Below are 27,713 nucleotides of genomic sequence, written 5' to 3' on the forward strand. Positions count from 1 at the left end.
CACGGTCAGTTTATTCAGGGGTCCCAAATGCATGGCCACTCCCCTGCCCCCCTCCACCTCGATTGCCTGTACGTGGGATGCAGCGCTAGGGCAGCACTTGACACCCCCACCCCTCAGCAGTCACCTCCGAGGCTGGCCAGCACTTGCCTCCAGACACCACCCCCCCGCCCCTCAGCAGTCGTCTGCGGGGTCAGGCATCAGCTTCCCCAGCCCCCTGGTGCCCCTGAGGCCTGTAAACAACAGGTGAGCTGTGGAGAACGCTGCTGCTCACTCACCTCAGTTCCCCCAAAGTGAAGTGCACGTTGCCTGCGTGCTGTTGTGAAACACATCAACGTGCTTTCCTGCCGACGTGGACGGGCAATAAGGTGGGGTTCCATGAGCCTGGAGGGATGGCCTTTTAATTATATGCTAATGTATTGCAATTAGCTCCCCGTCAACCGATGGTGGGAAACACGGCCTGCTGTAGGCGGACTGAGTGGAAGATCGTGGTCTGCCTTCACACCACCGTGAAGTGGGTTATGGGAAGCCATATTTTCCACACATGCCATATATCACACCATCACACATCCAAACCAGCTGTCTCTATGAACCATCCCAGTTTAATTAATCATGAACATACACACACACACCCCTACCATATTCCCAAAATATTAAAAGCAATTACATCCATCTTCACACAGTGAAGCCTTGAAATTTTCCATGTTGCCATTGTTGGTTTCTGTGTTGCACATAGTACCCAGGATATGTCTCCAGGAATTTTGGTTACAGTTGATTAACATGTCTTGCCAGGCAAGCCCTTATAAGTAGTTTCACTCTTTCATGTTGAGTTTCATTAGGCAAGTTGTCACACTGTCCTGATTGTCACTGTTCTCTTGTTCAGTTCATTTCTGTAGTTATGCTGGAAGATTGATATGTTGCTTTGGTTAAGCAGTTGAATTTTTGATGTTGTGATTTTCTGTTGATAGATACATTTGATATTCCCATCTTGTGTCACCAGGTTACCTGAGGTGGGTGTACAACAAAATTTCCAAGCAGCAAGATGGTCTTCTTTGGTAGCTTGTTTTCTCTGGGTGAACCAGGTGAATATGCCTGTGTCAAGAAGTATGTTGTCGGCACTTCAGGCTTTCCTTTTTGCTTAGCCATTTTCATCTATCTTCATCGACAGTCTTCACAATATCTCTTCATTTTTAAGCCAACCCTGAAGTGTTTACTCAATTAACCCCGCTCTGTAGTTAGAGGGTTAATGCTAAGTATGTAAATAGACAGCTTACATCATCAATGATGAAAAATCGCATGGCAACAGAATATGCAGAGAGATAGTTCTATGGAGAGCCTCATGCTAAGCCTGTACTGTACATAATATAATGTTCAATAAAAGGCAAAGTTTAACAATAGCCAGGTTTCTAGCAGTATTTGCCAAAACAGGCTAAGCCCAACTTCATCTAAGATCCAGAACAGATGATAACGGACATTCTTCACAAAACAAGCGTTCATCTAAGTGTTCGCCTTCCTTGATCTGAACAACGATGTTCAGCTTCTCGGCGACAGTGTAAGGTTTTCTCTTTCTTGATTTAGTACATATGATTTTGCATTGATGATTGTCGGGGTATCAGTGTGAGTTTGACCGGTACTTATAAAGAGAAACTGGTGCCTTAATTAGTCTTGTGGTTGCCATCTCATTGGCTGGTTTTAAATCATTTGTGAACCATTTCTACTTTAACAATGTACTGAAATACATTCTGAAATGAGATATGCACTCAAAAATGTTGGTGTCCATGATGGACCTGAGTTCTGTGCTACACCAGGTAACTTTACAGAAGAGTTGCAGTCGTACTTAACTCTGAGTTGCATATTGTAACTAAATTTAAATCACACAAATTTATTCTTACTTATTTATAATTCAATTTCAGAAAAATAAAATATATTTATTAACACAGAATGCATACTGAGGCTTGACTAAGTGCCAAGAAATCCATTATACTGTTGAAACATCTGAGCCCCAGAGAAAACATTGCTTAATTGATAGTTATGGCTCTCTCATCTCTTCTGTCAATTGTTCAATGTCTATTTACACAACATAAAGAGGTTTCAAGTGCTTGCAGTTTCAGCTTTTTAAAAACTTTGTTCATGTGGTATGCGCGCCGCTAGGTAGGCCAGCATTTATTGCCCATCCCTAATTGCCCTTGAGAAGGTGGTGGTGAGCTGCCTTCTTCAACTGCTGCAGCTATTGATATTTTAAAGGGTTTGGATAATTTACACATTTATTGGCCTGTAGGAAAAAGGTGTCTTTTTTTAAGAAAGTGGAAAGTTATCAACAAATGACTATTATTTAAAGCATTTGTTTTACACGACTTATTGTCCCTATAGCATTCATTGTTTTTTGTTTACAGTGTATAGTGGGTGAATGTGCATGGAAATGCCATACCATTACATGAGGGGCCACAGAGGGTGTGTGGGGGGGGGTCATGAGGTGGCATGGATATAGCAAGGGCCAAGTGTGGTGGTGAGGGGTTTATTGAGGTGGAGGCTAGAGGGCCTTTCCTTTCTCATTATGACTGGGAAGAAGTCCCACAGCACCAAGGCAGGCCTTAAAACCAACCTACCTTGGCATCCTGCAGCCCCTGTAGTTGTCTCTGAACTCTTTCCTGGGTTGGCTGGACCAACTGCAGCCTACACTTACCCCCCACAATGAAAATCCCATCTTTCCTAGCACCATCTCTGGAGGCAGGTGGGCTGAGCCAGGAATTTTCCCATTTCCCAGCTACCTGCCTTGAGGATGAAAACCCAGACTTTATCACCGTTCTTTCATTGTAGCTGGGTCTAAATCCTGGAACTCTCTTCCTAATGGCACTGCAGGTGAAGGCACGGAATGTTAACGGTGACTGAGGAGTAGACATGGAGTAGACCAGGTCCCTTCAGAGTGCTGAAAGGGGAGGAGAGGGGAAGATGTAAAATTAAAACTGAAAATGCTGGAAAAACTCAGCAGGCCTGGCAGCATCTGTGGTGAGAGAAACGGAGTTAACATTTTGAGTTCCTATGACTCTTCTTCAGAGCCACAGAGAAGTAGAAATGTGATGAAATGTATACTGTTTAAGGAGGGTGGAGCAGGTGAAGCTAGATAGAAGACCAGCGATAGATGAGGGCTAAGGAGAGATTGACAAAGATTTCATGGACACAGGACAAAGGAAGTGTTAATGGTAGTGGTAAGGGCTGAAGAAGGTGCTGAATGAGGCATAAAGGTAAGAAAGCAGAAGGTGATAATAGCAGAACAAGGGTAAGCACTCTGTGAAAGAACAACATGGAACAAGTGACAGATGACACTTTTGGGGGTAGGATGGGGGGAGGGGCGGTAGTTGGGTGAAAAGGATAGAAAAAGTGATTAAAAACTGAAAGAAAAGGGGACAAAACAATGAAAAAATGAATAAAAATAAAAATAAGTGGATAAAAGTAAAATAAAAAATAAATTTAAATAAGTGTTTATAAAGGAGCGAAGACAGAGGAGAGAGTTCATGATCTAAGGGGAAGATGTGTTTGTTGGTGACATCACGCTTAAGCTGGCAATAATGGCATAGGGTGATCCATTTAATGGAGGCTGATGGGTGTAAGGTGAAGATGAGGGAAAGCCTATTATGGCTTTAGCAGGGAGGGAAAGAGATGAGAGCAGAGGTGCTTGAAGTGGATTGGGTACACTGAAGGGCCGTGTTGCCCATGCTGGGTGAGATTCTTCGATTGAGGAAAAAGGAAGACATATCAGAAGCTTTGGTGCAGAAGGTTGTATCCTCAGAACAGGTGTAACAGAGGTGGAGAAACTAGGAGAATGGAATATAGTCCTTACAGAAGCAGATTGTAAGGAAGAGCAGTCGAAGTAGCTGTGGGAGTCCATGGATTTGTAATGAGCATTAGTCAATAGCCTACACCCAGAAATGGAGAGAGAGAAGTTGAGGAAGGGAAAGGTCAGAGATGGGCCAGGTGAAGTTGAGAGAAAAGTGAAAATTGGAAACAAAGTCAATGTAATTTTCCAGTTTATGGTGCGAACAGGAGGTGGCACTGATGCAGTCATCAATATACTGGAAAAAGAGATAATGGAGGGGGTGGGGGCAGAGTAGGACTGGAATAATGAATGTTCCACATACCCAACAAAAAGGTAGGCATAGCTAGGTCACATGTACATCCCCATAATGAGACCTTCTATTGGAGGAAGTGAGTGGAGTTGAAGGAGAAGTTGTTCAGATTGAGAACATGCTCAACCTGGCAGAGGAGGGTGGTGGCGGATAGGAACATATGAACATAGGAGCATGGGACTTAGGAGTAGAAGTAGGCCATTCGGCTCATAGAGCCTGCTCCGTCATTCAATGAGATCAAGGCTGATCTGATAATCCTCAAATCCACTTTCCTGCCTTTTCCCCATAACCCTTACTGATTAAGAAACTGTCTACCTCAGCCTTGAATAAACTTAACAACCCAGCCTCTACATCCCTCTGTGGTAAAGAATTCCACAGATTCACTACCCTCTGAGAGAAGAAATTCATCCTCATCTCTGTTTTAAATGGGCGACCCTTATTCTGAGATTATGCCCTCTGGTCCTAGGCTCTCCCACAAGGGGAAACAACCTTTCAGCATCTACCCTGTCAAGCAGCCTAAGAATCTTATGTTTCAATAAGGTCGCCTCTCATTCTTCTAAACTCCAATGAGTACAGGCCCAACCTACTCAACCTCTCCCCATAATAAAATTCCCTCCATACCCAGAATCAACCTAGTGAACCTTCTCTGGACTGCCTCCAATGCCAATATATATTTCCTGAGATAAGGGGACCAAAACTGTTCACGGTATGCTAGGTGTGGTCTAACTAGAGCCTTGTATAGTTTCAGCAAGACTTCCCTAATTTTACACTCCATTCCCTTTTAAATAAAGACCAACATTCCATTTGACTTCCCTATTACCTGTTGAACTTGTATTCTAGATTTTTGGGATTCATGCACGAGGACCCCCAAGTCCCTCTGTGCTGCAGCTTTCTGCAGTCTTTCTCAATTTAAATAATATGCAGCTCCTCTATTCTTCAAGCCAAAATGCATAACCTCACATTTTCCCACATTATATTCCATCTGCCAAGTTTTTGCCCACTCACTTAACCTGCCTATATCCCACTGTAGACTCTTTGTGTCATCCTCACCACTCGCCTTTCCACCTATTTTTGTGTCAGCCGCAAAGCTGGCAATAGTACATTCACTTCCATCATCTAACTCATTAATATATATTGTAAATAATTGTGGCCCCAGCACTAATCCCTGTGGCACTCCACTATTTACAGGTTGCCATCCCGAAAATGCCCCCGGTATCCCAACTCTCTGTCTTCTATTGGTTAGCCAATCCTCTGTCTATGCTAATACACTACCCCTAACACCATGGGCTCTTACCTCATTAAGTAGCCTTATGTGTGGTACATTATCGAACGCCTTTTGGAAATCCAAGTATATTACATCTACTGGTTCCCTTTATCTATCCTGCTTATTACCTCCTCAAACAATTCTAATAAATTTGTCAGGCATGATTCCCCCTTCATGAAGCCACGCTAACTCTGCTTGATGCTTATGCATTTCTAAATGCTCTGCTATTACATCCTTTATAATAGACTCTAACATTTACTCAATGACGGATATTAAGCTAATTGGCCTTTAGTTACCTGTTTTTGTCTCCCTCCCTTTTGGAATGAGGGTGTTTCATTGGCAGTTTTCAAATCTTCTGGGACTTTTCCAGAATCTAAGGGTTCTTGGAAGATTACTACCACTGCATCCACTATTTGTGTAGCTGCTTCCTTTAATATCCTAGGATGCAACCCATCAGGTCCAGGGGACATATCAGCCTTTAGCCCCATTAGTTTCCCTAGTACTTTTTCTCTAGTGACAGTTATTGTATTTATTTCCTCCCGTCCTTTTCCCCCTTGATTATTTAGCATTATTGGAATTCTATTAGTGTCTTCTAGCATGAAGACTAATGCAAAATATTTATTGAACTCCTCTGCCATTTCCTGGTTCCCCATTATTATTTCCCCAACCTCATTCTCGAAGGAGCCTATGTTCACTTTGGCCTCTTTCTTCCTTCTTATATATTTAAAGAAGCTCTTACTGTCCATTTTTATATTACTTGCTAGTTTACGCTTAAAGTTTATTTTCTCACTCTTTATTTTTTTTGGTCATCTTTTCTTGGTTTTTAAAACTTTCCCAATCCTCTGGCTTACCATTAATCTTTGCCACATTGTATGTTATTTTTCCTTTAATTTGAGACACTCCTTAACTTCCTTGGTCAACCATGGCTTCTCTATCCCCTTCCTAGAATCCTTCTTCCTCACTGGGATATATCTTTGTTGTGAGTCATGAACTATTTTCTTAAACATCTGCCATTGACCATCAACTGTCTTTTCTGCTAAACTTGTTTCCCAGCCCACTCCAGCCAACTCTGCCCTCTTACCTTTGTGATTACCCTTAGTTAAGTTTAGTACAGTAGCTTCCAACCCAAGTTTCTCACTCTCAAACTGAATGCTAAATTCTACCATGTTATGGTCACTGTTTCCTAGGGGATCTTTTACTCTGAGATTGTTTATTAAACCTGCCTCATTGCACATTACCAGATCCAAATTAGCCCGATCCCTGGTTGGATTCACAACATATTGTTCTAGGAAACTGTCCCGAACACACTCTATGAGTTCTTGCTCATGGCTACCTCTGCCAATTTAATTTTCCCAATCTACATGAAGATTAAAGTCACCCATTATTAATGCACTGCCTTTTTTACATGCCCTCATTACCTCCTGATTTATTCTCTGTCCTACAGCATAGCTACTGTCAGGGGGCCTATCGACTACTCACACCAGTGTCTTCTTCCCTTTGTTATTTCTTACCTCCACCCATATGGATTCTACATCTTCAGATCCAACATCATTTCTTGCTATCATACTTCTTCAATCTCATACTAACAAAGCTACCCCACCTCCCTTTCTTTCCTGCCTGTCCTTGAATATTTAGTTCCCAGCTTTGATCTCCTTGAAACCATATCTCTGTAATGGCTCTGAAGAAGGCCATTCGACCCTTCGAGCCTGCTCCGCCATTCAACAAGATCATGACTGATCTGATTGTGGTCTCAAATCTTCCTTCCTGTCTCACCTCCATTAGCATTAATTCTCTTGTCTATCAAAAATCCATCTAACCCACGACTGGTTGGGACTCCATTCAACAAAGAAGTAGAGAGCTCTGGGATCATCCTGATGGGGATGGAGGTGTAGAGGGATTGTACATTCATGAAGAGGAAATGGATAGGGCCAGGAAACTGAAATGATGAAGTAATGTAGGGCATGGGAAGAGTCATGGATGTAGATAGGAAGACACTGTGCAAAAGCAGCAAAAATGGAGTCAAGAGAGGAAGAAATAATTTTAGTTGGGGAAGAACAGACTGAAACAATGAGTCAAGCATGGTAGTCTTGTTTATGGTTTTTGGGAAGGGGGTAGAAGCAGGCTGTACAAGGTTGGGGTCTATGAGGTTGGAAGCTGTGGAAGGGAGATCTCTAGAGGAGTTAAGGCCAGTGACGGCCCTGGACACAATGGCTTGATGTTAAGTGGTGGAGGTCATAGTCCAGGGGGAGGTAGGAGAAAGTGTCATTGAGTTGGCATTCAGCCTCTTCTAGCTACAGGTCAGTACGCTAGACAACAAGAGCACCACCCTTGTCAGCAGGTTTAATTATGATGTCAGGGTTAGACCTGAGAGAACAGAGTGTAGCAAGTTCAGCGGGAGACAGGTTAGAGTGAGTGAGAGGAGCAGAGAAATTTAACCGATATCATGCTGGCAGTTTTCAATGAAAAGATCTAGAGAGGGGAAGAGGCCAGAGAGTGGGGCTCATGTGGAAGGAGAATGTTGGGGATGGTCAAATGGATCAGTTAAGTAGGAGGAAGGCTCCTAGTCAAAGAAGCAGGCATGGAGGTGCGGGCGACAGGAGAAGAGCTGGGCATCATGCCAAGCTCAGAATTCATTGAAGTAAGCAGGTGAAGTTGAGGCCTTTGTTAGTTAATCTCTCTTGACTTGCACCCTATCACAGACCGCACAGACCTTCCCTTTTGTTCTTCCTGTCCCCTTTCCCCACTGTCACACCTTCTACTGGCTTACAAAACCTTGCATTTCTATCTTTCTTAGTCCTGAAGAAAGATCATCAACTCGAAATGTTAATTTGGTTTCTCTTCACAGATGCTGGCCAACTTGTTGAGTATTTCCAGATTTTTTTGTGTGTGTTTCAACCTCACATTTACTCCTCGGGTTTCTTGGCTATTCTCATTACCCAGATAAATGTCATTTCAGTCAAATAAAACCATGAGCCTAATCTGTTCAATCATTTAGCCAGTCCTGCCTAGCCTTCCAGGGCAATTGGAAATTCACCCTGAGTCCCTGTATCAGTGACTGAAACCCTTAGAATGATGGACACATTTCAGGGGTTTGGGGGAATTGCTGCTGTTCTTTCACTCAGGAGAAAGATCTTCAGATCTCACTCAGGCCTGATGTGGTCATGAATTATGGATCTCCCACTGTCCAAAGAGTCACTGTTAACATCTGTGAGATAAACCAGCCCACTGCACAAGTGATTTATAAATTCTAGTTTCATTGTTGCAGAAATCTGTACTTTGTCACTAGTTGAAACTCCACTCATCACCAATTGTTTTACCTTTCCTGAAGATTTGATTCCTTTCGATAAAGCTGCTCCAACAATCATCCGTGCCAGAAGCAGACAGAGGGCTAAATACCAAACTATCTCCCCAGTCTCATCCATTGAACTGGTACGTCGTAAAACCACTTTACTAAATAAAATGACAACAGAACACATAGACACTATTAGACACAAAGCATCAAAGTATTCTATGAAATGTATGGGGATTTCAACAAGACCAAACTCATATTTTGGTTTTTAGAAGTGAATTGTTACCAAGAATTGAGATGAAATTTGATATCCTTAAGATTCCTCTCTCTATTTCTATTGATGTTTTCCAATAGAAACTTTGTTTAAATAATGAGAGCTAATGAGATTTCTCTGGAGAGCTGATTTGATTTGAAGCAGTTCCTGACAGTGCTTCATTGACTGCCTTACATTGCACTGTTAAAACTCCCTGGGTTAGTTACTGTGTCTCCCAATGAATTCAGCTCCTTCATATTGTTAAACATGGTACCTGCTCCCAGATAGTTTCCCTCAATTCAGCTCCCAGGTCTATGGGTTAAACACAATACTGTATTCAATAAAAACACAGAGAAAGGAATATCAGTCACAGATAATTGGAACCATTTAACGTTTAGGAATTCTAGTGGTGAATCTCTTGAACAATGAAACATGTTCAATAAGTGTATCATAAATATTGTTAAAGTAAACCTGCAGTGTTAGAAACCAGGGAGCTGTTAACTAATGAAAGGACCCCTGTTGTGATGTTATTTTGTAACAAGTGTAGGTTGTAAATAGTACCTCTATCTAAATCAAACAGCTTTTCACTCATTAAACAGCACATTTGCCCAACTAACCTTCCCAAGAGGAAGCTACTGGTACAGCTGTGCAGGTTATTGGTGCCACTATCTGTAGTAATTTACTTACTCCCAGTATTGCTCACTTGGGCCCTGGTGAGGAACGTTAATTTCTGATCCATTTGGACAAGTTCCATTGTTTACATGCAGCCATGTTGTGTTAACGATTTCAAAATAGCCACCATCCAGAGTGAGATTGCAGAGCGGATCTAGAAAATGTGAAATGTGTTTTAGAATGACATTTCATTGGGAACAACGCTGTCATTTCTAGTGATATAATCAGGGTCACTCTTTCACTGTGACTGAATCAGTCCAATCCCTTTTATTACATGGGTGAGGTTACAGATGGGTCAGAACACAGAGGTACAGTCTGTACAGTCCACTCACAGCACAGCCCAGCTCTGGTGCTCACCCTCTCCAAAACCAACAATCCAATGATACTATCGAGTCACTTCCACAGCCCCGCACTCTGGAAGGGCTTGCTCTCGACCTTCTGAAGCGGAAGCTGCAAAGGCCACAAAATAGCTTTCTAAATAAGGGCAATATGAGGGCATGAAAGCAGAGCTAGCTAGTGAACTGGCAAATAGGGTTAAGGGATGTGTCGATAGAAGTTCAGTGGCAGACGTTTAAAGGGATATTTCAGAATACACAGAATACACAGAATAGATACATTCCAATGAGAAAGAAAAATTCCAAGGGAAGGGCCCACCATCCGTGGTTAGCTAAAAAAGTTTAAGAAAATATCAAACTTAAAGAAAAAACATAAAATTACGCAAAGATGGTGGGGGGTGCAGGTCAGAAGATTGGAAAGAATATAAAGAACAGCAAAGTATATCCCTCCTTAAGTAAGGAGAACAAAACTGTATGCAGTACTCTAGATGTGGTCTCACCAAAGCCCTGTACAGCTGTAACAAGACTTCCTTACTTTAATGTTCCACCCCTTATTCCATTGTAGCCAAAATTGCTGACTACACAAAAATAGGTCGGAAAGCAAATTGTGAGGAGGATGCAACAAGCCTGTAAAGAGATACTGATCAGTTAAGTGAGTGGGGAAAACATTGGCAGATGGAAAATAATGTGGTAAAATGTGTGGTTATCTGCTTTGGCATGGAGAATTAAAAAAACAGAAAACGATTTTAACGCAGAGAGACTGTAGAATGCTGCGGGACAGAGGGATCTGGGCGTCCTTATACATGAATCACAAAATGTTATCCTGTAGGTATGGCAAGTAATTAAGAAGGCAATGGAATGTTGGGATTTATTGCAAGGGGGATGGAACATAAAAGTAAGGAAGTCTTGTTACAGCTGTACAGGGCTTTGGTGAGACCACATCTAGAGTACTGCATACAGTTTTGTTCTCCTTACTTAAGGAGGGATATACTTGTATTGGAGGCAGTTCAAAGTAGGTTCACTTGGCTAATTCCTGGAATGAAGAGGTTGTCTTATGAGGGAAGGTTAAGCAAGTTGGGCCTATACCCATTGGGGTTTAGAAGAATGAGAGATGATCTTATAGAAACAATTAAGGTCCTGAGGGGACTTGATAGGGTCGATGTTGAGAGAATATTTCCTGTCATGGGGGAATCTAGAACTAGGAGGCACTAAGAGTTTAAAAACAATGGGGAGGGTTTTATGGATAGTGCGATTTCCCACCCCGCCACCTGAGGAGCCACATTCCTGCCTGGCTTCTATGCAGCTTTTTAATGTTCAGCAGGTTGTTAGTTGCCCAAAGGAGAGACTTACCTGTGGAGGAAGTTCCACTTTCGAGAGCTGCCAGCCAATCGGATACAGTTCCAGCAGCACCAGGTTCGAGCAATGGCCACTGAAGAGACTACAGGCAGTCCTCAAAGAAGAGGAGCTAATGGAGGCCGGACTGAGTTAAGTTCTGGGTATCGACAGGGCCTGGCTGGCGGGCCTCAGTTGGGGAAATGAGCGGGTTGGGGGGACTCGGTTTGAAAGGCTGGAGGGGAGGGTTAAAGGGGTATGCCTCCAATGGGGACAAGGGACTCCAAAAGGATATAACCCAACCTCCCCCTTGCCCGACACCAGTCCACTCAGCTAAAGCCGCTGGGCTACCTGCTTGGCATGGGCCTCCGTGGGGTGGGTGGGGGGCGGGGGGGGTGGAATGAGGCAGTTAAGTGGCTACCACCATTTTCACCAACACCCCCCACCCATAAAATGGGAGACAATTGGGAATGGGCAGGTAGATGGTTGGCAGGCCATGCATTGCATTTCACGAGACCACCCCATTGTCAAACACACCGACGGGGGACCTAAAATTCCGCCCAATGGGACTCCCACTGAAGACCGAGAAGAGGAGGAATTTTTTCTTAGGGGGTCATTGGCCTTTGGAATTCTCTTTCACAGAGATCAGTGGAGGCTGGGGCATTGAATATATTCAAGGCTGAGCTGGACAGAGTTTTGATCTACAAGGAAATCAAGACTTATGGGCAGGCAGGAAAGTGGAGTTAAGGCCAAAGCCAGGTTGGCCATGATCTTATTAAATGGCAGGTCAGGCTCAGTGGGCCGAATTGACTCCTCCTGCTCCTACTTCTTGTGCTCTGATGATCATAGCCTCGGTCTGTATAATAATGACAGACGTCACCCACAGTCCCATTCTGAATTATAAGAGATTTTTCTAAAATCAAAGCATGGGGCAGAATTGCCGCTCTCGTTGGCAGTGGGCATGCTTGGCGGCGTGAGCAGATAATATGGCGGGAAGGCCAAAAAGTGGTTTCACGGCATCATGAAAGCAATTGCAATCATCCACTCTGCCCATCAACGGTTGGCCACATTTGCCGCAGCTGCACATCGGGAACTTTATTGCAATACATCTGCATATCATTATAACCCAGCTTGCCAGAATCACTCCCCCCATGCCGGACTGTCCGTGCACCTGGAGAGCTGTACTTTGAGGAGGCGAGTGCACAATAACATTGCGCAGCGCTCACGAGGGTCGCCTGTTGGACCTCAAGGCTGAGGCGCTGCGCATTTGGGTGAGTGCACAGGCAAGTCGCATTTTTCGGGCTGGCTGATAGCTGGTCAGTCACATCTTCCACCTGCTGTAGGATTTGGCACCAAGGGGACATGGAGGGCATCCACCGCCAGTGGCCGTGAAAGTGAACGCATTGCTCAATTTCTACGACAGTGGCTCCTTTCAGGGCTCCACAGGTGACCTCTGTGGGATATTGAAAGCCTCCAGGCACAAACACATCCAAGAGGTCACAGACACCATCTTCGCGAGGGCACACAACTGCGTGCATTTCGCCCGGGATCAGGAAAGCCAGGATGCAAGAGCGCTGGGGTTTGCCCAGATCTCGGGTTTCCTACAGGTGCAGAGTGCCATCGACTGCATTCACATGGCGCTCAGATCTCCATTGCAACAAGGTCAACCATGTCAACTGCAAGGGATTCCACTGGCTGAATGTTCAGCTGGTGTGTGAACGCCACAAATGCATCCTGCAGGGCTGCGCACAGTTTACAGGGAGTGTCCATGACTCCTACATTCTCAGTAAGTCTCAGATCCCTGACGTCTTCCAGGGTCCACAGAGGCTGCAGGGTTGGCTCCTCCGGGACAAAGGCCATCCACAGAGGACATGGCTAATGGCACCCATGCGGCGGCCTCAGACTGCAGCAGAGCGAAGGTATAACGAGGCTCATGCTGCAGCTCGCAACTTGGTGCAGCGAACCATCAGGAGGCTGAAGATGAGGTTCCCGTGCCTGGACTGGTCAGGTGGAGCCCTGCAATACTGTCCGCAGAGGCTGTCACGCATCATCATCGTCTGCTATGCCCTTTACATTCTGGCACTGCAATGAGGAGAGGAGCTGGCTGAGGAGGAATGGAGAAGCTGGACATCTCCTCCTCCGAGGATGTTGACAGGGATGAGGGTGAGGATGTCCTCAAAGGCGAGGATGATGTTGAGGGGGCCAGAGAAGGCAGGCGCACTCAGGAGGCCCTCATAGCTGCTAGATTCATGAAGGATGATGACGATAAACACTGAGGTGACCCCATAGATCCTCACATTTTATCCGTGAATGTTTGACTCCTGTCTGACTGATGGCAGTGCACATACCCTCTGTGATAAGACTCCTGTCATGGAGATGCAGCGGATGCACATAGTGCCAATATTCAGGAGGATGATGACAATCAACATTGGGGTCACTCCATAGATCCTCACATGGCTTATGTGAATGTCTGACTCCTGTCTGGCTGATGGCACCCTGCTTGCACCCTGCTGAAGAGATGGGGGCCACCTGTACCTTAAAGGTGCTGAGAGCACATGGAGAGATTGACAGAACTCTGTGCCACCAACCCCGGACATTCTGGCAGCAATGGTAAGCCCTATTGAGGTGCAGGCATGACTGATGTGACCAGTCACTGTGAAGGCGCACCATCAGTGTGCTGGAGAGGTTATACAAAGCGCAGGGAAGAGGCCCTGGACTGAGACACCTGTCTTTATCTTGTGCAGGGACCAAGGTTTCACATCTGAGTGACACAAACACTGCTCATCAGAACAAGGAGCCATAGGTAAGGAGCCATTTTTGGGACTTTATTGACAATAGTGACCATTATGTATGAGTGATTAACACCCGTACCCAGGCTATGTAAGTACATCTTCTTAACTTTCTTAACCCTGCCGCTACATCTTGGTGCTCCCCGGGCATCCGCAGCAGAGGTGGAGGCAGCCTTCTGACTGCTACGCCCTATCTGTGATGACCTTAACAGGCGTCTTCTAGACAGCTGAGGCCTGGAGGGCCCCAGCCTACATTCATGGTCCTGCTGTGTGGCAGAGGCACCCTCCTCGGCCTGTGGAGCTGAAGCTGCTGGGGTCACAGAAAGAGGGGAGTTGGGTGGGCTGGACACTCTCGGAGCCACCTGGGTGGATGGCCCCGGGGTGTGCACCTGCTGATCTTCCTCCCTATGGGTGCCCAAGGGCCCCCAGATGACTCCTTGGGGAGAAGGGGAAGTTGGAGCAAGATCAAGCTGCCCACACCCCTCTTGCATTGACACTGTTGGAGGCCAACTATGTCATCAGCAATGGAGTTGAGCCCACGCAGCAGTGCAGGAAAAATGTCCTGGACCAAGGTCCCAATGGCGGCCGCCATCCTGCCAGTGTTGACCTCAATGCATTGGCATGCCGGTACTATCATCTCAGACTAAAGACGGACGGACTCCTCCATCATGCCTTGCAATCTGGGGAGCGCAGTAGACATCCCTTCCTGATATTCTCGAGCTTGCCTTTGCAGCTCCAGCAATTGAGATATAACTGAGTCCAGGAGCTCCTCGTCGGACTTGAACTCAGCAGATTTCTGGCCTCCAGCAGTCCTCCGGGTACCGGGCATCTGGGAAGTCCCTGCCTCCCCCTGCTGTGGATCAGAAATTGTGATGTGCTCACCAGATTGTGATCCCGAGGCTACTCTAAAGCTAGGTCCCACCAAGGTGTGTGTCTCTGCGCTGGTGGAGGGTGTGGATGAGTGCTGTGATGGGACTTCAGAGAGGGTTTCAACAGATCTCACTTCTGATATGTCTTCGGGGCTTGGGTTGTGGACTCCATCGGCTGTTTCCCAGATGCACCTGTGAAAGCAAGGAGAGATAATTAGTGCATGGCAGTGACCTGTGAAAGAGGACACATCACTCATGGCATGGTTATCTGATGGATGTTGCACTGCTGGATTCTCACTTGGTAGAGCAGCGCCGATCTCACCGTCAGCACAGGACTGATCCCGGTCATCGCTGGCCAGCTGGATGACTCTGTTTGCAAAGTCCGTGAGAACCTTGATTTCAGGCATTTCTCCACCAGTCTGTGACCTCTCCTTTTGTTGTGTGCCAGCTTGTCCTGCATGAATAGCGATGGAGAGGGTGTAAGCAATGTGCTTGCCAAGCCAGATGATAAATATGCCTGGCCTGTGTTGGTGGTGAGAAGTGACATGGATGGGATGAGGACAATGAAGGTATATGTGAGAGTGAATGGTGATGTCCCTTAAACTGGCAGTGAGTGAGATCCCTGTGTATGTGTGATGGGTTTGTGAGTGTGTGAATTGAGAGTGTCAAGAAGAGTGACTTACCCTGGCGGAGCCAAGGAGGTCATTTGTCCTCTTTTGGCACTGGGTGGCTGTCCTCTTTTGCAGGGCATTGCTGCTAACCACCACTGCCACTGCCTCCCAAGCTAGATTGGTGATGTTGCTGCCCATCCTGCGGCCAGAGCAGGGGTAGAGGGCATCTGGGCAGGCCTCCATGGCATCCAAAAGGCATTCCAGTGATGCGTCGCTGAACTGGGGGCCTGCAGCCTTCTTGTCTTTTGGGGCCATGTCTTCTGTGCGGCAGCCCTGGGCTGGAAGCACTGAGAGGTGTGCACGCGGGGGCACTTCAAATATGTTGCCCTGCATGAGGAAGCTATGAGGAGGCAGCATGGTGATGAATCAGAGGCCGCCTGCCAGTGGTACGGCACATTTCCAGGGAATGCATGATTAATGAGGTGGGATTAGGATGATATGGTGTGAAAAGCCGCCATTGCAGCCGGCAGGTAAACGTTCCTTTTCCCTCTCACTACCACACTGAATGCAAATCTGGGACAATTCCACCCATTGTTTTCTCTCTTTCAGGAGTTTTAAAATAACCAATCACAATGAAGATTTTCAGCTTAGTTTTGTCAATTCAAACAGAATTCAACTTCAATAATTTAGCGATAAATATTTGTAATCCTGAGTTGAACAGCAGGTCGCTGTGGGAGGTGAGAAGAGAGGGAAAGAGATGAGACTGTAGTAAATTCAACACAAAGGGGGAGAGTTTGTGAGAGGTCGACAGTAAGAAATATACAGAGGATGGGAGATATTTGGGAAAAACTCACATGATGAGAAAAAGGGAGAAAAACATTCCTGCCCATATACAGAGAAACACAGACAAGAGAATCGATGTGAGATACAAATACAGAGATACACAGACAAGAGAATCGATGTGGGACACAATTACAGAGAAACACAGACAAGAGAATCGATGTGGGACACAATTACCGAGAAACACAGACAAGAGAATCGATGTGGGACACAAATACAGAGAAACACAGACAAGAGAATCGATGTGAGACACAAATACAGAGAAACACAGACAAGAGAATCGATGTGGGACACAAATACAGAGAAACACAGACAAGAGAATCGATGTGGGACACAAATACAGAGAAACACAGACAAGAGAATCAATGTGGGACACAAATACAGAGAAACACAGACAAGAGAATCGATGTGAGACACAATTACAGAGAAACACAGACAAGAGAATCGATGTGGGACACAAATACAGAGAAACACAGACAAGAGAATCGATGTGAGACACAATTACAGAGAAACACAGACAAGAGAATCGATGTGGGACACAAATACAGAGAAACACAGACAAGAGAATCGATGTGGGACACAAATGCAGAGAAACACAGACAAGAGAATCAATGTGGGACACAAATACAGAGAAACACAGACAAGAGAATCGATGTGGGACACAAATGCAGAGAAACACAGACAAGAGAATCAATGTGGGACACAAATACAGAGAAACACAGACAAGAGAATCGATGTGGGTCACAAATACAGAGAAACACAGACAAGAGAATCAATGTGACACACAAATACAGAGAAACACAGACAAGAGAATCAATGTGGGACACAAATACAGAGAAACACAGACAAGAGAATCGATGTGGGACACAATTACAGAGAAACACAGACAAGAGAATCGATGTGGGACACAAATACAGAGAAACACAGACAAGAGAATCAATGTGACACACAAATACAGAGAAACACAGACAAGAGAATTGATGTGGGACACAAATGCAGAGAAACACAGACAAGAGAATCAATGTGGGACACAAATGCAGAGAAACACAGACAGAGAATCGATGTGGGACACAAATACAGAGAAACACAGACAAGAGAATCAATGTGGGACACAAATGCAGAGAAACACAGACAAGAGAATCGATGTGGGACACAAATACAGAGAAACACAGACAAGAGAATCGATGTGGGACACAAATGCAGAGAAACACAGACAAGAGAATCGATGTGGGACACAAATACAGAGAAACACAGACAAGAGAATCAATGTGAGACACAAATACAGAGATACGCAGACAAGAGAAACAAATACGGAGAGAGAAAAAAAAACAATGGACTGTAAGAAAAAGAGCACAAGAAAGAATTATAGAATAGGTGAACAGCTGAGCAGCAACGAAGGAAGAGACTCATTTTCTTTTATTTTTCTCATAGAAACATTTTGGAAGATTAACTATTTCCTTTGTACATGTCCACTATTTTCTTTGTACATGTTCAAGCTGATTATCCTGCAGTCCCAGTGACCCAATGGCATGGTTCCTGCTGCTGATTTCTATTTTGGTACTTCTGCTGTCTGATCATAATGAAGATGGTCATTGAAACTATTGTTCATTTTTCTCTCTCATTCAAACTGACAGAATGTAAAATGAACAGTGGGTGTCTTTACTTTACCCAATAGAAATGAAGACAGTACCTTTGGGAGTCCTGCTGCATGTTTCATCTGCACCCCACCAACTGAAGCAGTCTGCCCACGGCAGGAGGGATTGAAAGGAGGCAAAGAAGTAGTACAGGCTGTAGGCGAGGATGCAGTTGTAGGAAATGTTGGCAAGTGTGATCACAAGGACCATAGCGATCCCCACACCTGAAAATAAACAAGGGACAAGAGATTAGATTGGGAACTATTGATTGAAATAAATTCTTTGACATGGATTCTGCTGGTCAGACAAATCAATTGTGTTTTGCTGCAATTGGTCACCATGGAGACCAGTGAGACTGTCCTGGCTGACCACACCTGTAGGAAATGTCACTGCCTCAACTCACTCCGGATCAGAGTTGCTGAGCTGGAGCGTGAGTTAGAGACACTCTGACACATAAGGGAATGGGTGAAATTTATGATATAATTACATTCGATAATAGGATTGAGTGGGAGGACCAAGAATCACAATCAGAGTTCTAAAAGTAAGTAAGAACTTTGAATAAATGCAAACTAAATTGACAGCAATAAACTGGGCTGGCTGTAAACTCACAGCCAAACAGTGGGACATTTTGAAAGAAGTTATAGGTACAGTACAAAAGCAGAATATTCCCTAAAAGACAAGGGGTGGAATTTCCCAACCCACCCACAGTTATATTCTACAGTGGGGATCGCTTGCTTGCAAACTGGCTGTACACTTATTTGTCGGCAGGTGAGTTGATAACAATATACTGTAGACACAGGCAACAGAGCACTGACATGATGTGTATTTCTCCAACCAGGCCCTACTGTGGACTAACATTAACATTGTAGCCCGCACTACACAGCTATTGAGTCATACAGTCACGTGGTCAATCTGCTCACAGTCTCTTAAAGGTGTATTACACCTCAGATTACCATGCCCACGGGGTGGGGGGGTGGGTTTCATGGTGGGCGGGAACAGAAAGTCTAGCGGGAGCCAAAAAATCAGAAATCCAACGGCTTAAAAATAGTTTGCAATTCCCCAATGTTGGGTTAATGACAGGTCAGACATCCTGCTGAGTAACGGTGTGAATGTCATTTGCATTCATCACCATCTCATGAATGCTCATTAAATTAGTTTCTTGCCAGAATTGCGGACCACCTCCCAATCCCGCGTCACGCCAGCGGGAAATCACTTCAGTCTGAATCTCATTTGGGAAAGGGTGGCATGCACAGGTCAGACCTCACTTTGCATGGGACTTCGAGGTGAGTGTGACATAAACAGACTACTTTCAATACCGCTGCGCCAGTCATGTTGTGATGCCAGTGGAACACCGCGCTGCTGGGACGTAGGGTTGACGGCTCCTGGTGGTCGCCACCCTAGTCGAAAGGACTGCTCTGTGCAGTGGTGCTCAGGCAGGGTTTAACTTTCAAACACTGACCAGTAATGTGACCGGGGAGGGATTGTAGAGGTGGCCTTCTCCCGATGGGTGCCACTGTTGTCCAGAAGGACAGCATTGTGCACCGGTACACATACAGGGCTGAGTATTCTGAAACCAGCATTTCAATTGGGGAAGAGGCTCGGGAGGGTTGCTGGGCGTGGGGTGGGGAAGGGTGGAAACATGGGGAACAATGGTGAAGGAAGGCTTTGCAAGGGGTTGGGTGGGGATGGGGGTACAACAAAAAGTAGAGGGGCCGGAAGGCTTTGCAAGGAGGTGGAGGAGGAGGGGGAACGCTGGGAGGCAAAGGGTAGACCGAGTGTAAGAAGCTGGAGCCCAAAAAGGGTAACTAAAATGATGAGAAACAAGGAGGTGAAAGAGATACTACACGTACGAATGGGAAAGGATACACACAGACTCTCGAATAGGAAAGGAGAGGGGGGTCGTTAGTGTGCTAAACGCAGATTCATAAGTGGGGCGGGGGGGTGGGTGGTTTCGAAAGGGGACAGTGTCATCTTCAGTCCTGAGGGCAATTGGGAACTCAGTGAAAGGCAAAGTCTTGGTTTGGAGTTTGCAGTCAGGAGTCAGAGAGCAGAGACAGTCCTGGGGCTCTGTGGACCTCACAGTCAACAATCAGAGAATGAAGACAATGATGGGCTGCAGTGGGCTCGCTGCAGGAGTAATCATTGGGAGTACAGTGTACCACCACCACTCCAAGGAGGGGCAAGGGCTATGTGCTCAATCAGAATAATGCACAGCTTGGTGTGCAGGGAGTTTTCACAGTTGCTGTCCATAGGCTTGTCTATCTCTGCCTCTGGCCTGCAGATGGTATGGCGATGGTAATGGGAGGCCTCTGCAGCCTGAATTTGGGGAACACATAGTAAAGTTGGTTGGGGGGGTGGGGGGGGTGGTGGCTGGGGTGGCAGTGTGTGAAGTTCTCTTGGGGGGGATTCACCTCAGTAGGTGACAGTGGACACAGCCTTGAGGCAAGGTTCCAGGTAGGTTTCTGGTACATGGACAGTGAGGGGGAAGTGTTGAATCTTGTTTTGAAATATTAGTGTAGAGCCACCATCTTGCTCTACTGGAGTTATGGTGCAGTTAAAGATTGAAAATAGAAGCAGTCCTGACTGGGAGGTGTCTGAGGCTGTGTGGGAGGTGTGCATTGCTGGATGAATGGGATTTTTCTGGGGACACCCTCGAACTGATTGGTGTTGCAAGAGTGAGCTGGAGTCTGATTAGAGAGAACTGAGGAAGACCTCCTTGTGAAGAACGCCATTAGGAGCCAAAGCCTTTCTCAGCGCTGTAATAGGGATACTCAGAAGTCAATGGCTTAATATCACATTCCCAGCATATGAGCATTAACACATCGGAATGTGAAATTTGGGAATGCAGGCAATCGGTAAGAAGGCACAGCTGCGGCATGTATGGCATTGCATTAATAGAGGCCAGGCAATTGCTCTCCGGAATTAGCATTCCTGACAGGAAAAGGTCATCCATTCATTAAGCATCAGCAACATATTGTTCACTAGGATGCCAGATCAGAGATTGGAGCATGAGCCAGGTTAGGTAGCGCTCGTCATTCAAACTTTCTCATAGCAATGAGCGATTCGGATGTAATGTTTCTGGGATGGCATCTTTGTCACCTCAATGCGGGCGGTAGTGACTCAAAGACAAGGCAGCATCAGTGACAATGCAAGTGGGGCAGAAATCAGAATATAATGAACAGTAGAATATGACTAAAAGGTTAATCAGTAGAAAGAAATTAGAGTATGACAGGAAGCTAGCTAGAAATGTAAAAACGGATGGATAGCGAGTGTTTCTACAGGCATTTAAAAAGAAAAAGAGTAAGTAAAGTGAGTGTTGGTCTTCTAGAGAGTGAGAATGGGGAGTTAATAGTAGATAATAAGGGTATGATAGATGAAATAAACAAATATTTTGCTTCTGTCTTCACTATAGAGGATATAAAAACATTCCAGTGATAGCTGTAAATCAGTAGGTGGAAGGAGAGGGGCACTTGGTGAAATTAGAATCACTAGGGAAGCAGCATTGAGTAAATTTATGGAGCTATGGGCTGACAAGTCTTTGGGTCCAGATGGACTTCTTCCGAGAGTCTTAAAAGAGGTGGCTCATGAGGTAGTTGATGCGTTGGTGCTAATTTTCCAAAATTCCCTAGATTCTGCAAAGTTTCCACCAGGCTGGAAAGTAGCAAATATAACCTCTCTATTCAAGAAGTGGGGGAGGCAGCAAATAGGAACCTATAGGCCAGTTAGCTTGACATCTGTCATGGGGAAGGTGTTAGAATCGATCATTAAAAAGGTTATAGCTGGGCAGTTAGTAAAACACAAGGTAATCAGGAAGAATCAGCATAGTTTTGTGAAAGGGGAATCATGTTTAACCAATTTATTAGAGTTCTTTGAAGGAACAACGTGCACTGTGGATAAAGGGGAACCTGTAGACATTCTGTACTTAGATTTCCAGAAGGCATTTGGGAAGATGCCACATCAAAGGTTATTGTGGGAAATAAAAGTTCATTGTGTAGGGGGTAACATATTTACCTGGACTGAGAATTGGCTGGATAGCAGAAAACAGAGAGTATGCAAAAATGGTTTTTTTTCTGATTGGCAGGATGTGACTAGTTGGGTCCCACAGGGGGCTGTGCTGGGGCCTCAACTTTTTATGATTTACATCAATGACTTAGATGAGGGGCGCAGAGGCACGGCAGCTAAATTTGCAGACAATACAAAGATAGGTAGGAAAGTATGTTGTGAAGAGAACATGAGGTGTTTGCCGATGGATATAGATAGGTTGAGTGAGTGGGCAAAAATCTGGCAGATGGAGTATAATGTGAGAAAATGTGAAGTTGTTCACTTTGGCAGGAAGAATAAAAAAGCAGAGTGTTACTTATAAAGAGAACACTACAGAATTCAGAGGCGCAGAGGGGTCTAGGCGTTCTTGCGCATGAGTAACAAAAAGTTATTATGCAGGTACAGCACATAATAAAGAAGGCTAATGGAATGCAATCCTTTATTACAAGAGGAATTGAACATAAAAGTAAGGGTAATATGCTTCAGTTATACAGGGAATTGGTGAGATCACATCTCGAATACTGTGTGCAGTTTTGGTCTCCTTATTTAAGGAAGAATGTAAAGGCGTTGGAAGTGGCTCAGAGGAGGTTTACTAGACTGATACCTGGAATGAGCGGGTTGTCTTATGAGGAAAGATTGTACAGACTGGGCTTGTTCCACTGGAGCTTAGAAGAGTGAGTGGTGACTTGATTGAAGAATATAAGAACCTGAATGGTCTTGACAAGGCAGACGTGGAAAGGATGTTTCCTCTAGTGGGTGAGTCCAGGACTAGGGGGCACTGTTTTAAAATTAGAGGTCACCCTTTTAGGACAGAGATGAGGAGAATTATTTTCTCTCAGAGGGTTGTGAGACTTTGGAACTTTCTGCCTCAGAAGGTGGTGGAGGCAGGGTCATTGAATATTTTTAAGGCAGAGGTAGATAGATTCTTGTTAGGCAAGGGAATCAAAAGTTATCGGGTGGTAGATGGGAATGTAGAGCTTGAAGCATAAACAGATCAACCATGAACGTATTGAATGACGGAGAAGGCTCGAGGGGCCGAATGGCCTACTTCTGCTCTTATTTCATATGTTTGTGTGTAAACCAGTATAGACCATTCCAGTTGTTACAGATTGTGAGCTTCAATATCTGGACCTGTTACTTACTGATGTCTTCAATGCTTCATTTCAGAGAGAGGAGGTAAAAGCAGAAATGCATCCAGGGCTTAATGCTTTTATTGAGGGTCCTAATGCAATGGAGGAGGTGAAGGAGGGAGAGGGAATGGAGAGTGCAGCTCCACCAGGAGGGCCCACCTGATGTCCAGGCTCAAGGGAACCAGAACAGTAAGAAGATGGTCAAGAGGACAGACCCAGACAATGGAGGTGAATCACCAGACCAAGGGCCTACTGATGCAGCCTCTCCTAATTACAAAAGGTGAGAGACAATGTCGGGTACATCTGCACTTGTCCCGAGCTATGGTAGGTCACATATGCCACATTCTTTGTGAAGACCTGATGCCCCACGGAGTAGGAGGCTATCCCTTGCCAGTGGCTTTGAAGGTGACTGCCGCGCTCAATTTCTTTGCCTGTGGGTCATTCCAGGGAGCCACAGGGGACCTGTGTGGCATCTCACAGTCCGCAACACATAGACTCTTAAAGGTCGTCACAGGTGCCCTTTATAACAGGGCACATCACTATGTGAGGTTTACTCTGGACAAAGATACCCAGGCTGTGAGTTTCACCAGTTTCGCTGCTATCTCTGGCTCCCCAGGAGGGCAGGGTGCAATCGACTGTATCCATGTGACTTTAAGTGCTCCATGGCTGCAGCCCCTAATGTTTATAAACCGCAAAGGCTTTCATTCCATCAATGTACAACCGGTGTGTGATCACCAGAGCACATGCTGCATGTTTGTGCCAGGTGTCCTGGGAGTTGCCATGACTCCTACATCCTGAGTCACTCCCAAGTGCCTCAGATATTCAAAGGGTCTGCGTGTCTACAGGGATGGCTGTTTGGGGATAAGTGGGGAACTTGGGGAAATGCTGTCTCATGACACCCATGCGTCATCCTCAGAGTGCTTCGGAGGAGGGATACAACGCAGCTCACAGTTCCACGCAGTCCCTAATCGAGCAGACCACTGGCATTCTGAAAATGCATTTGAGATGTATGGACCACTCAGGTGGCGCACTACAATACACTCCAGATAGGGTTTCATGCATCATCGTTGTGTGTTGTGCCCTTCACAACCAGGCAATGCAAAGAGGTGATCCCTTGCCAGGGGGTGAAATGGAGGTGGATGAGAGATCTTTAGAGGGTGAAGATCAGGAGGCCCAGGAGCCTCAAGAGGAGCTGAGGGTCACTTTGAATGTGACGATGCTGTAGAGGAAGCAAGACATAGGAGACATGCATGTGACACTTTAATTGCTACCAGATTCCAGAAGGAGTAAATTGAAGACATGTGGAGAGGGCCATAGTCCTCCTGACCCTCAATGCCATTCCCTTTCATCTCAAGGGAATTCCAGCCAATTGATTTGAGCATGAGTCCAGCATTCACACTTGCACCTTCTAGCCTCTTGATTCACCAGCCCTTGATTTCCACAATGGTCCGCGGTGCCTCTATATGCACTCACTCTGGGAAGTGAGAGGTGAAACTTTCCCACCACCACCGAGGACACACAAGTGCTGCCAATCAATCAAGACTGATGTGCTGCCCTCACACAATGGTCTTCAGTGAGAAGGAAGGATTAGAAGCACATAAATCACACACTTCTAATAAAGATTTTAACACATCTCCCTGACGTCACACAAGGGTCCGGAGACTATCTTCACTGAGGGTGGCATCATATGAATGTGAATCTCACAAAGTGAGACTGTCACTGAGTGAGAGGATGGATAAACCTCGAAATAAGAGGATTCACATGTACATCATCACAAGGTCTTCAGTTTGCAAAGCCATTCATATAAAAATCAAATGTATTTACAAAAGTGCAATATTTTACAATGGTAGCACCTGTACCTAAAAGTGATTTGAACATTCCTTAATTTTCCTAACCCTACCACTATGCCTGGGTGCAGCCCCAGCATCCTCAGCAGAGTTGGAGGCAGCCTCCTGACTGCTATGTCCTGATGTCTTGGCAGACGCCCTCTGGTGGTTCGAGGCCTGGAGAGCCCTGGCCTTATAAAGGTCTCTTGCTCAGGGACAGATGCACCCTCCATGGCCTGAGCTGCTGGAGTGGATAAGCTCACGGGCCGAGAGGACTCTGAGTGGCTGGACACCCTTGGAGTGTCCTGAGACAAGGCTCCCGGGATGTCAGGCTGATGCTCATCCTCCCTGTGGGTGCCTGAGGGACTTGCCATGTTTCCTCGAGGAGAAAGTGCACCTGGAAGAAGGTCAAGGTGCCTCATCCCCCTTTCGCCTACGTCTTGATGGTGCCCACCAGGGTGTGTGGCCATGCAGTGGCTGAAGCGATGTGCTGCTTCCTTCTTGTGGCTTGCAGACATCTCTGTAGGTGTCCTGGAGACAGCTGGGCTGCAGAGGGTAAGATGTGTGTGCTCCAGTGGTGTTTAAATGTGATGCCCGGACCTTTGGACCTGCCAGGCAATGGTGGGGTGGACGAATCAGCTCCCGACCTGCCAGGTGATTCGGAGAAATACTCACCTGTGCATAATTAATGAGCTTAAAGCGCGGATTCGGGCACAAATTACCCCCCATCCAAGCAGCAGGATACGTGCCGTGGAACCCCCCACCACCGCACTTAGTTTCAAAAATGGAAAACTCCCCCCAAGAATTACACTCGTGCAGTGAAACAACCATGGTCAACAAATGAGGGAAGAGAAAGTATCAAGCTAAAAGGAAAGTTTATATGAACGTAAGGATAAGTGGCTACTTGCTCCCACTGCCTTCTTAGTGTCCAACTGGGGGACCGCCAGCTCTCCACCTCCTGCATTGGAGAATGTTGGAGCCGACTCTCTGGCCTGTTGTGCCACTTTCTTTCTGCTCAGAGACTCTCCTCCAGCCACTTTTGACACGTGCTGCATCCAGAATGTACCTCACCTTTAATAGGGCAGACTGGCTTTCAGCAGAGTTAGCTTCACACAAACTTGCTGATATGTGCAGCCGCTCAGCAGCATGCTTAGCACTGGGCTGCTTGCTACTGTCATTTAAATTAGCAGAGGGCATGAGGTTTGTGTGCTCTCTGCATCACTCTGATCAGGTGTGGGTTAACCTCAGATCAGGACTCCCATCCCCAATTAGCAACCATACCCTATTCTCTCCTCGTGTGACATCACTGCTAAAGTCCCTGATAAAAGATTTTCACAAAACTAAAAGTGTACAGGATTGGAGGTGACCTTGTGATTTTGATATGAAATTGGTTGAGAGACAGGAGACAGAGCAGGAGAGAGAATAACTTCCGATTGCTGGTTGTAACACGTGGTGTTTTCTAAGGACCTGGATCTGTACTGTTGCTTCAGCTTTTCACCAAATATATCAAAGACTCTGATGAAGGGACAGGGAATAGGATATCCAAGTTCACAGCTGGCACTAAGTTAGGAGTAACAGTACGTCGTGTAGGTGGGAGCAGGAAATTACAAAGAGATGTGGACAGATTGAGTGAGGGGACAAAACTGTGACTAATGGAGTTCCATGTGTGGAAGGATGAAGTCAGCCATTTTGGATCCAAAAAAAAATAAATTTGTGAGATTTTCAGAGTAGGAAAAAACAAGGGCTGCAAAACAATGAGAGGAATTATGTTTCATTTGTACAGAGCCTTGGTCAGATCCCATCTGGATTGGTACATTCAGCTTGGACGCAGATCCTCAGGAAGGATATGTTGGCCCTATGGGTTGTATAACAGATATTGACTGGAATAAGGAATAAATCCTGAGCCCTGATTATATAATGTTGGTTTGAATCCCCTTGAGGTTAGAAGCTTGAAGAGTGATATAACAGAGGTCTTTTACATGATAAAGCGATTCAATAATGTCAATGCAGGGAACCTATTTCCTCAAGTGCATAGTAAAATGTAGCAGATGCTGGAAATCTGAAATCAAAACAGAAAATGCTGGAAATACTCAGCAGGTCTGGCAGCATCTGTGGAGAGAGAAATATTTCAGGTTGATGGCCTTCCATCAGGGCAAGAAAAAAATCAAGAGTAAAATGCAAATGAAAATAAAAAGGAAGCATAATGGGGGCAGAGGTTACAGTCTGAAATTGTTAACTCAGTGTTGATACCTGATGACTGAAAAGTGGCTAATTGAAAGATGAGGCACTGTTCCTCGAGCTTAAGTTGGGCTTGATTGGTACACTGCAGGAGGCCGAGGACAGAGAACCCAGTGTGAGAAAAAGGTAGGGAATTAAAATAAGAGGTGTTCTGAAGCTTGGGGGTCACACTACTGAACTGAACGGAGGTGTTCCATCAAGTAGTCATCCAATCTGCTTTTGATCTCCCTAGCGTAGAGCAGGCTGCATTTTGAGCAGCAAATGCAGTCTACTAAATTGAAGAAAGCACATATAAATTGCTATTTTACCTGGGAGAAGTGCTTGTGTCCTTGGATGGTGAGGAGAGAGGAGGTGAATGGGCAGGTTGCATCTTCTGATTGCTTGGAAAGAAGCCCTGGGAAAAGGAGATGTTGTTGGGAGTGACTGAGGAGTGGACTAGGATGTCGCAGCAGGAACAGTCCCTTTGGAA

General features: G+C 45.6%; 1 protein-coding gene across 1 annotated transcript in view; it reads right to left on the reverse strand.

Annotated features, from left to right (window-relative positions):
* Positions 1 to 27,713, reverse strand: part of LOC144683695 (sodium- and chloride-dependent neutral and basic amino acid transporter B(0+)-like) — a 125,452-nt gene that overhangs the window by 72,296 nt on the left and 25,443 nt on the right. The window contains exons 4-6 of the mRNA XM_078546971.1: positions 18,066 to 18,233; positions 9,615 to 9,753; positions 8,703 to 8,835 (exon numbers count right to left, since the gene is read on the reverse strand). Of these exons, the coding sequence (XP_078403097.1) occupies positions 8,703 to 8,835; positions 9,615 to 9,753; positions 18,066 to 18,233 (440 nt within the window). The remainder of the gene's footprint in view (positions 1 to 8,702; positions 8,836 to 9,614; positions 9,754 to 18,065; positions 18,234 to 27,713) is intronic.

The sequence above is a fragment of the Cetorhinus maximus genome, chromosome 8, assembly GCF_964194155.1.
Source record: "Cetorhinus maximus chromosome 8, sCetMax3.hap1.1, whole genome shotgun sequence".
Classification (NCBI taxonomy): Eukaryota; Metazoa; Chordata; class Chondrichthyes; order Lamniformes; family Cetorhinidae; genus Cetorhinus; species Cetorhinus maximus.